General features: G+C 36.5%; 1 protein-coding gene across 9 annotated transcripts in view; it reads right to left on the bottom strand.

The window, feature by feature from the left end:
- Kcnq (KCNQ potassium channel) overlaps positions 1-7,253 on the bottom strand; it is a 110,227-nt gene extending 102,974 nt beyond the window's left edge. For 3 of the 9 annotated variants that reach the window (XM_076443181.1, XM_076443184.1, XM_076443186.1), the window contains exon 1: positions 4,804-7,244. In XM_076443181.1, the coding sequence (XP_076299296.1) occupies positions 4,804-5,122 (319 nt within the window). In that variant the 5' untranslated portion in view covers positions 5,123-7,244. Of the gene's footprint in view, positions 1-4,803 lie in introns of all 9 variants that reach the window. The other 6 variants (XM_076443180.1, XM_076443188.1, XR_013010989.1 and 3 more) reach the window with 5 other exon arrangements.
- Positions 7,254-14,798: the final 7,545 nt, after the last annotated feature.

The following is a 14,798-nucleotide window of genomic DNA, read 5'->3' as shown; positions in this document are numbered from 1 at the left end:
AACATTTTGACACATAAATTTTCTCAGTTATTTCAATGATTAAAAATATTGCTTTGAAAGTGGCCTAAGTCGAATCCATTATTGATAATGGCCGAAAGTGCGGATTTTCAAATGTTCGAAATGTTCGTGATAAATAATCGTGAAAATATGATAAATGCTCGTGAAAATATTGTATTAAATTACAATAAAACAGCGAAATACAAGGACATGATGGACTTTTTCAAATCCCTTCCCGCATACACAACATGTAGATAAGCAGTAAATTGTTATGTAATTTATATAATTAGATGATTTCCTGAATTGCATAAATTGTGTTTCTGAAGTACTGTAAAGAAATATAAAATAAATTGAGTATTGATTTTATCAATTTGAAGCATTTTAAATATTATGTCGAATGGACTTGGGCTCTCTCAAAAATTTTGAAAGTAGCTTAACTCCGATTGTGGTAAGAAAACACATATTATTCATTTAATAATTGCTATTATTTTAATAGGAATTGTAAATTTAACTCTCTTTGATACACTTAAGTAGTGTGACACGTTATTTTTAATATAATATAATTTTAATATAATATAATATAATAATATAATTTTTAATAATATTTTTAATTTTATTGAAATGCAAACTCTTAAATATCTCAATTTAAAAATAAATAGACTTAGGTTACTTTCGAAAAGAACGGCTCACTTAATTGATATAAAATATTTGTTTTTAATTAGTACAGTAAATGACAAGAAACTAATGAAATGTACACTGAAGGCAAACATGTATTTGACAAAGAATCTTCAACAAGAAGTGAAGGGATGTAAAGGAAAATCTCATCGACCGCCATCAGATCTATTTTTCCCGAGGCGCTCAAAAAATCGGTTCGTTTATAGGAAAATTACTCGGCGCCGTTACCCTCGACGAATGGGGAGACGTAAAGCGAAACAAGGATCTAAAGCCCCCATCGTTTTTCGCCTAGATTCCACTGTCCCGTGAAACGTGAGGCGAGTGAATGCCGCAACGGTAGCTTTAACGAGACTTCCGTGCTGCGAAAGTTTTCAGTTGCGCCGATCGGTTCGAAAGCCACTGTCGCGTCGCAAGAATAACGATCACCGGACGCGACAAATAATTTTGTTAATTAAAGTCGAGCCGAGGGCTGATCGATTCGACAAGAACTAAACTTATTAAGTAGCTTTCGAACGATACATTAAAGAAAAAGTGTGAGCCCGTTATACTGTTACAAACTGTCGCTATGAAAGTTCTTCTTGGATTTTTATGTGAATATAATTACATAAATTATATTGTACCCAGTTAATTTTATTTATTTTAAAAACTATATTTATAGCACTTTTTATTTTTATTCTCTACAGTCTACAGAATCATTTTTAGGATAATAATAATAAAAATAAATGGCTTTATACTGTATTATAAATACCATTATATTGTTATTAATTATAATGATATATTGTTATTGAAATCATTAACCCCTTGTCATGATACGAATGTGATTCAGTTCTTTTAAATCAAAATACAATTTCAGTTCTCTGTTATTATTGCTATTATTGAAGAATAAAAGTCTGCTGGACAGGGGATGATTCTAAATATAAAAGCAAGTCGAAGTTTGGCGCCTAGTTTTCGAGAAATTCGAATTTAAAGATCCTCGGGCTCGCGTCTTATAAGTAGTACACAGTAAGTAGAATTTGTCGGTCATGATCAGACGCGTCAGACGCGGTCCAAATGTTTTATCGTTTTTTTTAAGTAGTTGTAATTATATTCTTGAATTTTACCTTCTAGAAATCTTTTAATTTAAAGATCATAGTTTTACCAGCGAATTTATTATCACAATTCAAATCCACGTTATCACAAACGTACATGCGTAAAAATTGCATGTAAGCTCGTTATTAACAATGATGAAAATTTCGATAATTTTGCTTCCACACTTTTTGGTAAAATTTTCATTTACCTTAAAATTGGAAAGAATACGTCCGTAAACTATATAATTATGTTTACCAATTTGTAGAGAGGTTTGACACTTTTAGCAGACTGCGCACCCGTGCTAAATTTAATTGGATATTCTGTGGAAATGTTTTAAATATTCCGAGTAACATAAAGTTAGCTTCGCGTTGCCTAAAGTGTTTTATTCCCGATGTATGCGGGCGAAATGTAGGAAAATTAGTCGGACTAGGCACGGAGTTCGGCAAAATTAATGACCATGGTTTTAGAGGGTGATTCTACATCCACGGATTAGTGGGTATGTGAGCTAATTACTTATAATGTTGAAGCTTAAGGTAATTGCCCATTCGCTATCTGTAGAATATGATTTACTAATGAATACGACAACTGGGCAACAAATTATCACTGTTTTCCGTTTCATTTTTGAGTAGACGCTTCTTATAAATAAATAAATAATTTTTTAATTCTCATGTGTGATGTTCCAAAAAAATCAATTATGAAGAGAAAGACAAATTTTCAGCTATTAAGACATTTTGTGCTTTAACAGTTACACTATACAGTGTGCCCCAAAAATGTCGGATCTCATTTAAAAAATTTTAATGCGCAAGCGAAATATGTGAACCTCGTAATTCCATTCAACAATAAAAAAATTCGGATAATTTTATTCTACGGTGAACCATCAATTCCGCTGGTTTATCCGCCTGTTCGTTAGCCAATTACGCCGTATTTTATCTTTTTTCAGCCCGCTGAAAATGTTATAATACTGCTTTAAAGTGAATTTTTGGAAAATTTTCGAATAAAGCCGGAAACATTTTTACAATTTTCCCGTCGACTGTTTTTTCAAGTCGACTGTAAGAAACCATTTCATAGAATTTTTTATCAGTTGTTCATATTGAAAATTATTATTAATAGTATCAATTATAAATGTACGGTTACACGGGAGTATTTTCATTTTTTTTGGTACATCTGTGATTAACGATTATTATTTAACTATTATTACTTAAATAATCCAAATAATCAAAATCCTATCAATATTAATGTTTAAACTACGTACTGAAAATAAATGTTTATTGCATCCGTGTACAATCTGTGATTTTGTCCAAAATAAATTGGATATGAATCATTATAGTATATTAAATTATATCATTATGAATATTTTGTATATTATTTAGGTCTCAAAGCAATATCATAAATATTTTCACTGTATTCTGATAGTTTAAATATTAGCATTAGAATACTTGCTAATTATAGTGTCACATTTCACCACTCTGGTCATCGTATATGTTTGCACACAGTTAGCTCTGCTCTCATCAGTATGATTCTAATATTAGATCTCAAATTCGAAAATGGCAGATATTATTCATGTTACCAATATATGCGCCTCGTAGCGCACAGAAATTATTAACAATGACTCTAGACGCAGTGCGTGCACCATTGATCATAATTATTATTACATTTACTGACGAGCTAACTATTGTTAAAAACTGTAGCAATATTTTCAAAAAAACAGCAACATGTTATACGTAAAATTTGAAAATATGTAAAATTGACTACATTTTCCAAATATTCGAATGTTTAAAGTACATTCATAATTTAATTAACTTAATACATTTAATTAAGATTAACAGAACGAAAACAGAAAATAATAACTGCATACACCAGTCTACAATAAACACTGTAAACCAATTGTTGTGGAATTTCAATGAATTATTTTCCACCCAAAACTTTGTTCGTTGTTATGCAAGTTTACTTCGATGGTGCAGTCAAACAATTTTTTCATGTACGACATGCCTCAGAGAAGTTTTTTTTCGTGAATTATTAAACCGTGGATTTTCATGCAAGTTATAAATGTTGTAAATTGTTGAATCGAGTTGCTTGGTTGGAGAGTTTGATGAAAATTCGTCAACGCGCCGAGACATGACAGAGCAGTAATGCATTCTCGCTTGTATAAACAAATCGTTGGAAAAACTTTATCAACTTTTTGTCACGACACTCGTTTACCCAAGGTACATAACTCCCCCTCTGAAATTTTTCCTTCCTTGTCACGTGAAACGCATCAACTTTTGTTTGCGGCAGGTGTTGACTCACTCCGCGCAACTTTCTTCTAATTTTTTCTTTTCTCGCCACACACGCGGGGTACGTTTTGATATGAAAAATTTAATGCGACTGTGCAATATTACGCTATAGTGTCGCTTTGATGAAAGAATAACTAAACTTTTAATTCTAACCACGTCTAGACTGTCAGACAGTGTTTTTTTAAAATAATAATTTATTCAATATGAATGGCCCTTGTAGGGTAGGGTATTATTATTAAATATAATTGTTACCGATACACTTCAAATACTGTAATTAGATCGTGTAATGGATATAGATGGAACCCGTATAAATAGTGTTCGTATGAACCGAAAGAAACTAAAAATCTCCATTATTTACAAAATGGCGGCAAAGTCAAATTACCGATTTTTTAAATCTTTATAATTAAATCCTCTTTAGCGGAACGTCTGTGTTTTTTACAATACAATTACCGCATAAATAACAACATGAATAGAGCATCGTAAATGTTTATTCAGACAGGTGGCCCTATCAAATGCTAGAAGTCGAGCAACGATGCTAGAAGACATATCGCATCTAACAATTTAATCTCCTGTAATCAATTTTGAAATAATCCTCAGAGTCAGAGTGCGGGGTACTGATGTCGGGTCCAAAGGATTCATCAAGGTATCAAAAAGCCCAACCCCTAATAATCCCCCAGAAACAGCCACTAAACTGAACTCCGCAGAGTCTAACTGAAAACTGTGTTCCCCGGTGTATTCAAGACAGCGTTTCACCGAGCCGGCCTTCCGGGACCAGTCGATCCGAGTGTACCTGAGTAGTGCGTGCACTTCATATGATTCAGATGACCTTGGCAGTTAACGTGGTGTTCGTGCGAGTGGTGCGCATGACGGTACTGCTGCCGTTGCTGATGATGATGCTGGTGCTGGCTGATCGGCGATTTGAGCACGCTGAGGACCAGGTCCTCGTGCGATGGCACGATCCTGGTCATCTGCCGGCTCTGCCGGAATAGTGTCTCCTGTTCACCGCGGTTCATCCTGCATCCAAGTCGTCGTCGCTGTAAATAGAATCCCGGATACCATTCGTGTCTCCCTCGGCCCGGACCGCTGCCTAGCATAACAGCGTGCAGCATCCCGAGGCTGTCTTGCCGATCGTGCTCCACGAGCGACCTTCACCGGCCACCAGGTCCCTTCTGTCCATGGTCGTCTACAGTTTGCAACCACTGCGACCACTGTCACCAATCCAGCCAGCTCTCGACTCATCGGACACCACTAACGATCGTCAGCTAGATCCTCAAGCGATCCTCACGACGCTGGTCACCGATTGATCGTCGACCGCTGCGATTACAGCTTCTCTCACTAGCTCCTCGGCCTCTCGACCGGTTCTCTCACTGCACCGCGCTACCATTCTTTCGTTCGCGAATCGATCATCAACACCGGTGGTCTAATTTTCCATCCGCAGGCTGTAAACCAGCGCGAAAATTCGAGTCGCGGTAGTATTAAAAGTTAACTGTCCCCCCCCCAAGCATCTGATAAGTTTCGAATCGAACGGTCGTTCCAGTCGTCCGATCGTTTCCGGTAGAAAAATTCGAGAGCTCGAGCGTGATTGTCGTTCTGGAAAATCGCCTGTCAAACCGAATCCCAAGGATCCGTCAGCTTCAGTCTCCCGTAAGATCGAAACCCCTTAGAAATACGTTTAGGATTGCTCGGTGGTTGATTATTGCCGTTGTACATAGATCACAGACGCGGGAGGACATGTCCTAAGTCGTCCGCTGGTCTAACTTTTTGTATCTATCACCCCAGTTTCGAATCGGACTCCGAGAGGGTACTCGCGTTTCCTGTTAAAAAGCGGATCACCGGCGAAGATCGACCTCGTGTCCTCTGACCTTTGCGAGTTCAAGCGCTCTCATGAATCTTTCAGCACCGTCATTCCGTTTCGGCGACGTTCCGCATAGTCTTCGGATTCACTCGAAATTAGGGGAACATTCTTCCTGCCATGCATGGTCCGGCTTATTGCTGGTCCTGGCGGATCAAAGAGGACGAGATTCGATGGTACCGTTGATCAGGCGCTTGACCCTTGCGGTACGGATTCCTGCGGGATCTATTATAATCGCCATTCGGCTGGAGGGACGAAGTTGCTATTTTCATCGAGTTTTGACATTTCAATTAAACCGAGGCTCCTCTGACCGTTAGGACATGCCAATTTCGGAGCAGTGGTCTACATTTGTCCACCGCGATGTTTTTATGCTGACACTAGCGATGCAATTAGGGTTGCACCCTTCCGCGACCGTCCACAATGTCCCCCCCCGTTGATTCCTTCGGCACCTGTGAGTACCCGAAATTTCACTTATTCTTCCAGATGAAAGATTAACTCGCGCCACTGAATGAAAGTTCGTCACAACAGTAAATGCACCAGCTTTTTCACTGACACCAACCGAGCACCGCAGGGTGGGAGGGACAGGGGGGTTCTTGGGGAGAGGGGGGGACGAAGGTTTGTCACAGCAGTGTCGAAACAATTTCCGAATTTTTCACTGAAGATCTCTCACTGTAGCAATTTTTCGAGGTTAACCGTTGCACTCGACGGAAGCACGATTTCTTTTGCGAGGTGGGGGTTGGGGGTGGGTGGAGTTGAATTTAATGGGCACCTGTACGAATCACGGGGTTTCTCGAGGACACGAGGTCGCGTCGTGTAAGCCGAGGACGCGTAATGTGCTCATGACGACAGCTCGCAACCAACTGTGGCTCTTGGCCGCCCTGTAGTTCCGCCACCCACCGCAACCCCGAGAGCGGGGGTGGTCAGGCGCTTGCACGGTGCCGCGCACCGTTTAGAGATCAGAAGAAATGTTTTCATCTCATTTCCCCCTACTTCGAGCGCCGCACCACTGCACCGCACCGCCCCCGCCCCCGTCGCACCGCGGTGAATTGCTCGACCGAGATGCACTCGATTCCGGGTGCGGGTGCGGATGCGCTCACGTTTGAATTCACCGATTCTCTCTGAGTAACCGACGTTGCTCGGTTACGTTGTTGATGGAACGATTCCCTGCCTCCGTCAGGCTGCTGAGGTTTCGCTGTGTGGGCAACGCAGAAAATAGACTTGCCATTTATTTTTCTTTTGGAATGGTTACCGAGTCTAATGACACCCATATTAATTTCTATTGCAATTAATGAGTCGCCAACTAGGGCCTAGCAGCGGTAAAAATGGGGAAAAGTTGTTCGTATAAGACAAGAACAGGCGTGGGAGAGATCCAAAGCAGAGGTAGGCAAAAATCAACTAATAATTAAAAATGACTAATAGTCAAAACTTTAGAAAAGTTAGTTAAAACTTTTTGATTAGTTAGTCATAACTACATGGCACTAGTTAGTCACTAAATAAATAAATAAATAAATACTTTAAATACTTTAGTCATGTGTACTTAAACTATATCGGAATTTGCAGTGACCAAACGTGTCATAATCTGTACTTTATATGTTTATAAATTAATAGGATATTTTTTTGTTATTATGTTTTATTTTAACTTATAACCATTTTTAGTCATTGATTATAGTGAAATTCTGATTGCGTATGTAGACATTAGTTATGCCATTATAGTCAGTATTCAATATTCATCCTTAATAAAAATTTAGTCATTATTCATTAGTCATTACTAGACTTCGGATCTTTATGCAGAATAAAAATTGTCTGCATCGATTGCAAGAAATAGAAACCAAATTGAATGTTATTTCTTCCTGTAATGATTAAATAGAGGCGAAATTATTGTATATTGATATCTTCAATTTTAAAAATTTTTCAACAAATTTCAATTTCATCTACTCAATTTTGCTATAAATGCATAAAGATCCGCAGTCTAGTCATTACGCTCAAATACTTGCGTAGTCATTACTCATAGTCACGCTCAGGTATTTACTCTTGGTCATTACTTATTTACTACTTATTACTTATTTACTTGGTCACTTTTGTGGAGCCTATGAAGTTATTAGTCGATAATCATAATTGTGACTAGCGTTTGCCCAACTCCGATCCAAAGCTATTTCACTGGAGTAATGCGGATAGCGGGTCGCAGTGCTCACAATTCTTTGGTCCAGTAGGAGGTGGATCAGGTCTCAATTTTGAGTCCTAGATTGTTAGGTTTTTTTAGTGGGTATGGGCCCAGTATATTCGAGAGTACCGTGTCGGGACCAAACACTGTCCCCCCGACCGCCACCTTTTGGCGGGATGTTAGAGCGTTAATGCATTTTTCCGTACCAGTCCTTAAACTTAAAAAAAAGGGAAAAGTTGTTCGAAGTGATGACTCTGAGAACACATTTCAAGGTCACCAGAATCGGCGTGGAGGACGCTTTTCTAAATAATTACCAATTGTAAGAAGAACGACACAGAAAGGTATGAACAGAGGTTGACCTCCGAATGACCTCACGAATGACATCATTCGTGTTCATCATTCAAATTCACCATGGTCGACCAATTAATTTCGTACGCTGTGAATTATAAAGACGTCACTGGCGAACAGTATGATTAATATTTTGAATCCCATTAGTGCTTTCACATTTTTGGTCGTTAACAATTCTAACACGAGCACATTTGCATTTAAATTGTTTCACGGTGATTAATATTTCGACTACAGATCGCGGTGTGTTCATGGCATTTGCAAACATTGGTAAAATGCAATAAATCATTCAATGACGAACATTAAAGATATTTTTATTCCATTTTTACCACGAGAGAGGTCTCTTTATCAATATTAATTTGTTCCGCTTGTTCATATCGATATAAATTAATGTGATTAATTCATATTGGTAAAACAGAATTTTGTCCTATAAAACAATGAAAAAAATCAGTCCAAATTTATTTTCTACGAAACCACCGCAGGTTAGATATCGACAATTTTTCCAAAGTGGGAAATTTAGTGTTGAAATAATTTTTGGATCCGCCGTATATTTGTGAAATAGAGTTTTTCCACTGTTCTCACAGAATCCAGTAAGCCCTATTTAATCCAAAACATTAACGTCACTCCGTAACAGCGCTGAAACGAATTTCATGTATGCATAATGCACAGATTCCAAGGTGTGGCTTTGTTTTCTATTCTACATGGCTAGAAAGCCGCAGCATGTTAAACATTAAGCTCCCGATAATTGAAAAATGAGACGTTGTCAAGGTTTTCCTGCGGTTCAGCCTCCACACAGAAAGCCACCCAAAGACGATGTTCTAAAATTTACTTTCCGGAGCCGGGACAACGGTGATGAGATTCACGTGCGGGAAGCGGTCGCATCGACCATGCCTAAATATATTAAAATAAAAATTTTTCATGTTTTACAATCATTTTAGTTAACCAAATAATCCGCAGTAACTTGTATGCTTTCTTTGTAACAAACAGTAAGCTATTTCTCCTTGACATTTTAATATTAACTCAAATTTTAACAATAAATAGATACTTTTGTGTGTGCACTAGACTGCACCAAATATTCATAATCACATAGTTAAGGTGGAGTGGGATAAGTCCGTTAATTGGTTATTTTTATTATAACATGAGCGAAATTTCTCTAGCTTGTATTTATTAATGTAGTATAAGTTAGTATGAACTATTCGACATAAATGTCGCCCAAGAATAAACGTGTTTTCCTCGCTTAAATCAACCAATGCCAAACAGTCACGTGCGAGGTACACGTACAACTTTGAGGTTATCCTGAACGTGCAATAGTTTAAAAGTTATTCATATATTCCGTGTTGTTATTTTAGGTAAGTACAACAAATGTTGATGTAGGTTTCCATTAAATAAACCGTTTTTATTGTATTTTTTAAAAATCTATTGAGAAAAACACTGAGATGATCTTGCCCCGTAAATATTACTACACGGGGCAAGTGCGTACTATCACGGTGGGGTAAGTCCGTACTGTATGAGTAACTATCAAACTAAACAATATATTTAATGCAATAAAAAGCATTTTGTAGCAGGCTTGATAATAATTCTTTTCTTGCCCCGTAGCACTTGAAACAAGGTTCGAAAGCACTTTTAAACTTTGTTTTAATATCACTGTATCTCCTTTCATATTTAAGCATAAAATTACATGTTTGATTAAAAATGGATAACTATACATAAAACTAAACAATATAATTTAATGCAATAAGTAATAAATAATAATTGCCCCATTTTTTCGGGGCAAGTGCGTCCTAGTTGATACTTCGTACAATATCCTATCAAAATGATAATTTTCAAGGAAAATTAGAATCCTATACAATACTAATTCATCAGTAATAACTGTGGCAAGAGTTTGATACCAAGAACGTTAAGTTTTTACATACCAGACTGAAAATACATCAATTTAAAGTCCAACTTTGCAAAAATTAGGGCGGACTTACCCCACTCCACCTTATACCATAATTATTTATATTAATATTATTCATAGTACACTATAATATGTATACGTATTAGCATTCTCCAATATATGTACATATTTAAGTATGCTGATATAGTTAATTATATTACAAATATGTTAATGTAAGAGTAGGTACTACAAATAAATATACTAACGTAAAAAAAGTTATACTTCAATCATGTGTTACCTTTTTTATTGGTATCTCCATTGCCATAAATCAGCGTTGACAATTGGCATTTTATTGTTTTCTTAAAGAGAGAAACTTTTACGGTAGCTGCTATTGGCAATTTATTTCGCATACACCGATCCAATAAAAACGATAACAACGTCTTCGTAGTCGCCATAAACAGTTTGTGCATGCACTGAGAAAATCGATATACATGCATCTCGCTTCACGTACATCCATCACACATCCGATGAAATTAATTAAAATCCCACCGCAAGGTTCAAAGAAATTGAGAGGTTGAATGGTTGGAGATCCAACATTTTTACATTTTTATGATACATCATGAGGATAATTTTGCAGAATTTCATAACAATGTAATGCGAGACATGAACTGTATTAAAAAGGTTCCATAGTATTTCCTCCAACTTCCAGTTTATAATATGATCTTACCTTACTTTCCGTGAATGAAATTCCAACAAGCTTTATACGTTACTCTAAATCCAAATTTAATTGGCGTTTAGTGCAGTTTCGAAACAAGACTTTAAGCAATTGTTATCTATTGAATAAAAATTCTGAACTTCTTCTCGATCGATACTGGTCTTCTCGAATAATTTTCAATTGTCTAAATTAATACATCCGTATTTAAGCTATAATTTTTTCAATCTTTTTCAGATAGGTAAACATATTTCAAATGTATGCTTAACTTTCGAAATTAATTCATTATAATATCTTATTAGATTTCTGATAAGAAGACGAATTTTTGCACTGGATCCTCGGCATCTGCATCATGTTATAGTTCCACAAGCAAACATAAGCTCCAAAGTGGAATTAAAAAGTTTCTTTAGCACGTGTCAACACTACTTAGCTCGCGCGTATGTCAATTATTGATTACTTCTACCTCTGTCGGCGTCAAGTAGATAACGTGACAGCACTGCGCGTCAGAGTTTACAATGAGCAGAAGTAATATGCGATCGGCAAACACATTGCACATGATGTTCATAATTTTTTCAGTTCTCCATTAATCCATTCGATTCCTAATGGCATTGCTAATTGCGTAACAATACTGTGCCTGAAAAAAAAATGTAGAGCAGAAACAAAGGAGTACTACTAACATAGTACTACTAAACCAATATTACCAATATTACTGTAGTCCGCATGGTGCGTTCACACGACGGGGGAATCGATTATATAGATTGATGTGATTGTGCGCAACATAACTATTACATATTATTATATCGTTGTAATGTTTAAACTAAATATATAGTGTTCACCCATGAATGTTATTTATTAATTGTAGTGAACTCTACAGTTAGAGGAGCAAAACTGATCACACCACTTTAAATGAGAATAACTTCTTTATGAATGGACTGTGATGACCAACACCAGGGATTCTAAGCCGACGCCTAACCCTAACCCAAACCCGGTTAACCAAGGAAGGTTACTGTAACCCGCTGTAACCCATACTATCCTCTAGGGAACGGTTCTCAAATCTTAGAGAGAGCAGGTTAACCCGCTCGGAGCGGGTTACTCACTATTAAATAGAGATTCACGGAATATAACCCGAATCGTAAAGTATTTATAGCTAACGTATTATAAATAAACAGGTTCAGGTAATAATCATATTGAAAAGAGCTTTTTAAATTAGATTATTAGATAATAACAATAATTTTCAAAATTAAAGATCGAATTCGTTTGTCCGAAGTATTATGATGTCACCTATAATGTCACTATTTAAACGTGAACACACAATAAAAACAATCTGAATAAATATAAATGTTTTCAACACAACGTGTGAAATAAGAATGGGATGGATGGGCAACCCATAACAATAAAAAATCGAAAAACAGTTGATAAATCTTTTCTTCGTTTCGTTTTCCGTTCCGCGTCAAACAATTGCCAATCGACGCTCCAACAACGATACCATAATACCAGGCATTCTTGGCTCATTATTGCCTTATTATATATGTACACATATACGTTCCTTCCGAAACACACAACATTCATACTCTTCATAATTACCTAAAATACAAATTTCTTTTACCAAATTTCTTTATCAATAATAAGTTGTCCTCATATTATTTAAAATCGATTTGTAGATAAATTCAACTGATTGGCACCAAAGCATAATTATAAATAAGAAAAGAAGTTCAAACTTTGCGTACTCAAAACCCGCTCTTAGTGTGGGTTACAGTGTTTCATGGGTTACCAAAAACCGAAACCGATTCGGGTTACGGTTTCCAACCGTAACCCGCTCTTACCCGGTTAACCGGGTTACAGTTGGCCATCTAGTAACCGGTTACCGAAGCTACGCGGGTTACAGCGGGTTATTGAGAACCGAATCCGATTCGGGTTAGGTTTTTGATCCCTGACCAACGCATAACGTTAACATTATGCTCTTCCAAAAACCGCTTCGCCTTTTGAGACGTGTGTTTGGAATCGTTATCTGCTTGAAATATCCAATGTTCTGGCATATTTTCTTGAGTAAAAGGAATTAAATGTTCATTCAGGATGTCAACATATTGATATTGAAAATTGGACCAGAACCGTTTATAGTCATACCGTCCCAAACCATTACAGAACCTCCTCCTCCTCCTTTAACGGTCGACTTCCAGCATCTTCTATCAAATCCTTCACCTACTTGACGTCTTACATAACATCTTCCATCTGATCCGAAGGGATTGAATTTGGATTCATCAGTGAAAATGACTTTCACTCATTGTTGCCTTGTCCAGAGATATCGTGTTATACAGGGGGTCTCAGCTGAAGGGGGCCACCTAAATATCTCCTTTGTTTTTAATGGCACAAAAAAGATATTTTTGGCATAATTTAAATGGTTTCGAGGGAGGAATATCATAGAAGAACAATTTTTTTTGTCCGGTTATTTTTTCATAGTTTTTACAAAGTCATCGTTATTTTTTATAAGGGAACGTTTATTTTTTTTTATTCCATCTTGTTAATGACTTAAGCATATTTAAATGTATCTTTTCAGCCGCTATAAGATGGAATAAAAAAAAATAAGTTTTCCCGATAAAAAAATAACGATGACCTTGAAAAAACTATGAAAAGATAACCGGACAAAAGAAATTGTTCTTCTATGATATTCCTCCTTCGATACCATTGAAATTATGCTATAAATATTTCTTGTGTCATTAAAAATAAAGGAGATATTTAGGTGGCCTCCTTCAGCTGAGACACCCTTTATAATTGCAAATAAATTTCCCTATTTATATTCTCGCCACTGTACGTAGCTACATTTCGATTTGTACCAATGGTCGCAATCGGCTTACATTTTGCCTAACTCTGAATAATAGCATTGCAGCCGATTGCAAGAAGGAAAAGCGAACTACTGTATTGTTAATTTCAAGAAAAAGCTTTCTACTTTCCCGTTCTCTACGTTTTTAATTTCTCCCGCAGAATAAAGTCGTGATTGGTGGCAAGGACCGCGAGATATGAGCCAGTAATCCTACTTTTATATCGGTTGCCACTCAGCTAGCTTTATGTTACAGCCGCCAAAAGGTTGCTCGAATCCTTCGACCAGAAGTCATTTATCAGTTGAACCCTATTCATCATGTTAAGCTCGTGAGCTTTATCAAATACAAAGACCACGAAATTGAACTGTGTAAACGAAGTTACATATTACGTCACGCCAAATAAATGTGTCAGCACAGTACAGTCTGTCACGCTAAATCCTACCGTCGACATTTGCAATACAGCCAGTTAAATATAAAAAAATTACAATAAATCTACAAACGACCAAAAATGTTCCACATATTATTTATGTATTTCTTGGAATATACCGAGTGTCCCAATAATGTTGCACTTCCTTGGAAGGGATGATTTTCTTTCTGATTAAAATTCTGCAACTTGATTGAATATGTATAAACATTCTCCAGCAAAAATTCTCAAATGTTGCGTATTATTACTAGAGTGCGGATCTTTATGCATTTATAGCAAAATTGAGTAGATGAAATTAAAAATTGGTGGAATATTTTTAAAATTGAAGATGTCAATATATGATTTTTCCTCTATTAAGATAATTAAGGGGAAAAATAACATGCAATTTGGTTTCTATTTTTTGCAATCGATGCATACAATTTTTATTTTGCACGAGGATCCGCAGTCTAATTTTTATACACACTTCGGACCCCTACTAATAAAATTTCAACCCCTGTATGATTTAAAAATTAATATTTTCACAGAGAACCTCTTTCTTCGTAGCCATGACAAATATTTTAAATTTTCACTTTATTCTTTCAGATGTGAAAGATCCAAAT

The sequence above is a fragment of the Lasioglossum baleicum genome, chromosome 18, assembly GCF_051020765.1.
Source record: "Lasioglossum baleicum chromosome 18, iyLasBale1, whole genome shotgun sequence".
Taxonomy (NCBI): Eukaryota; Metazoa; Arthropoda; class Insecta; order Hymenoptera; family Halictidae; genus Lasioglossum; species Lasioglossum baleicum.
The sequence above is the reverse complement of the archived record's forward strand: the minus strand, read 5'-3'. Positions and strand labels throughout refer to the sequence as shown.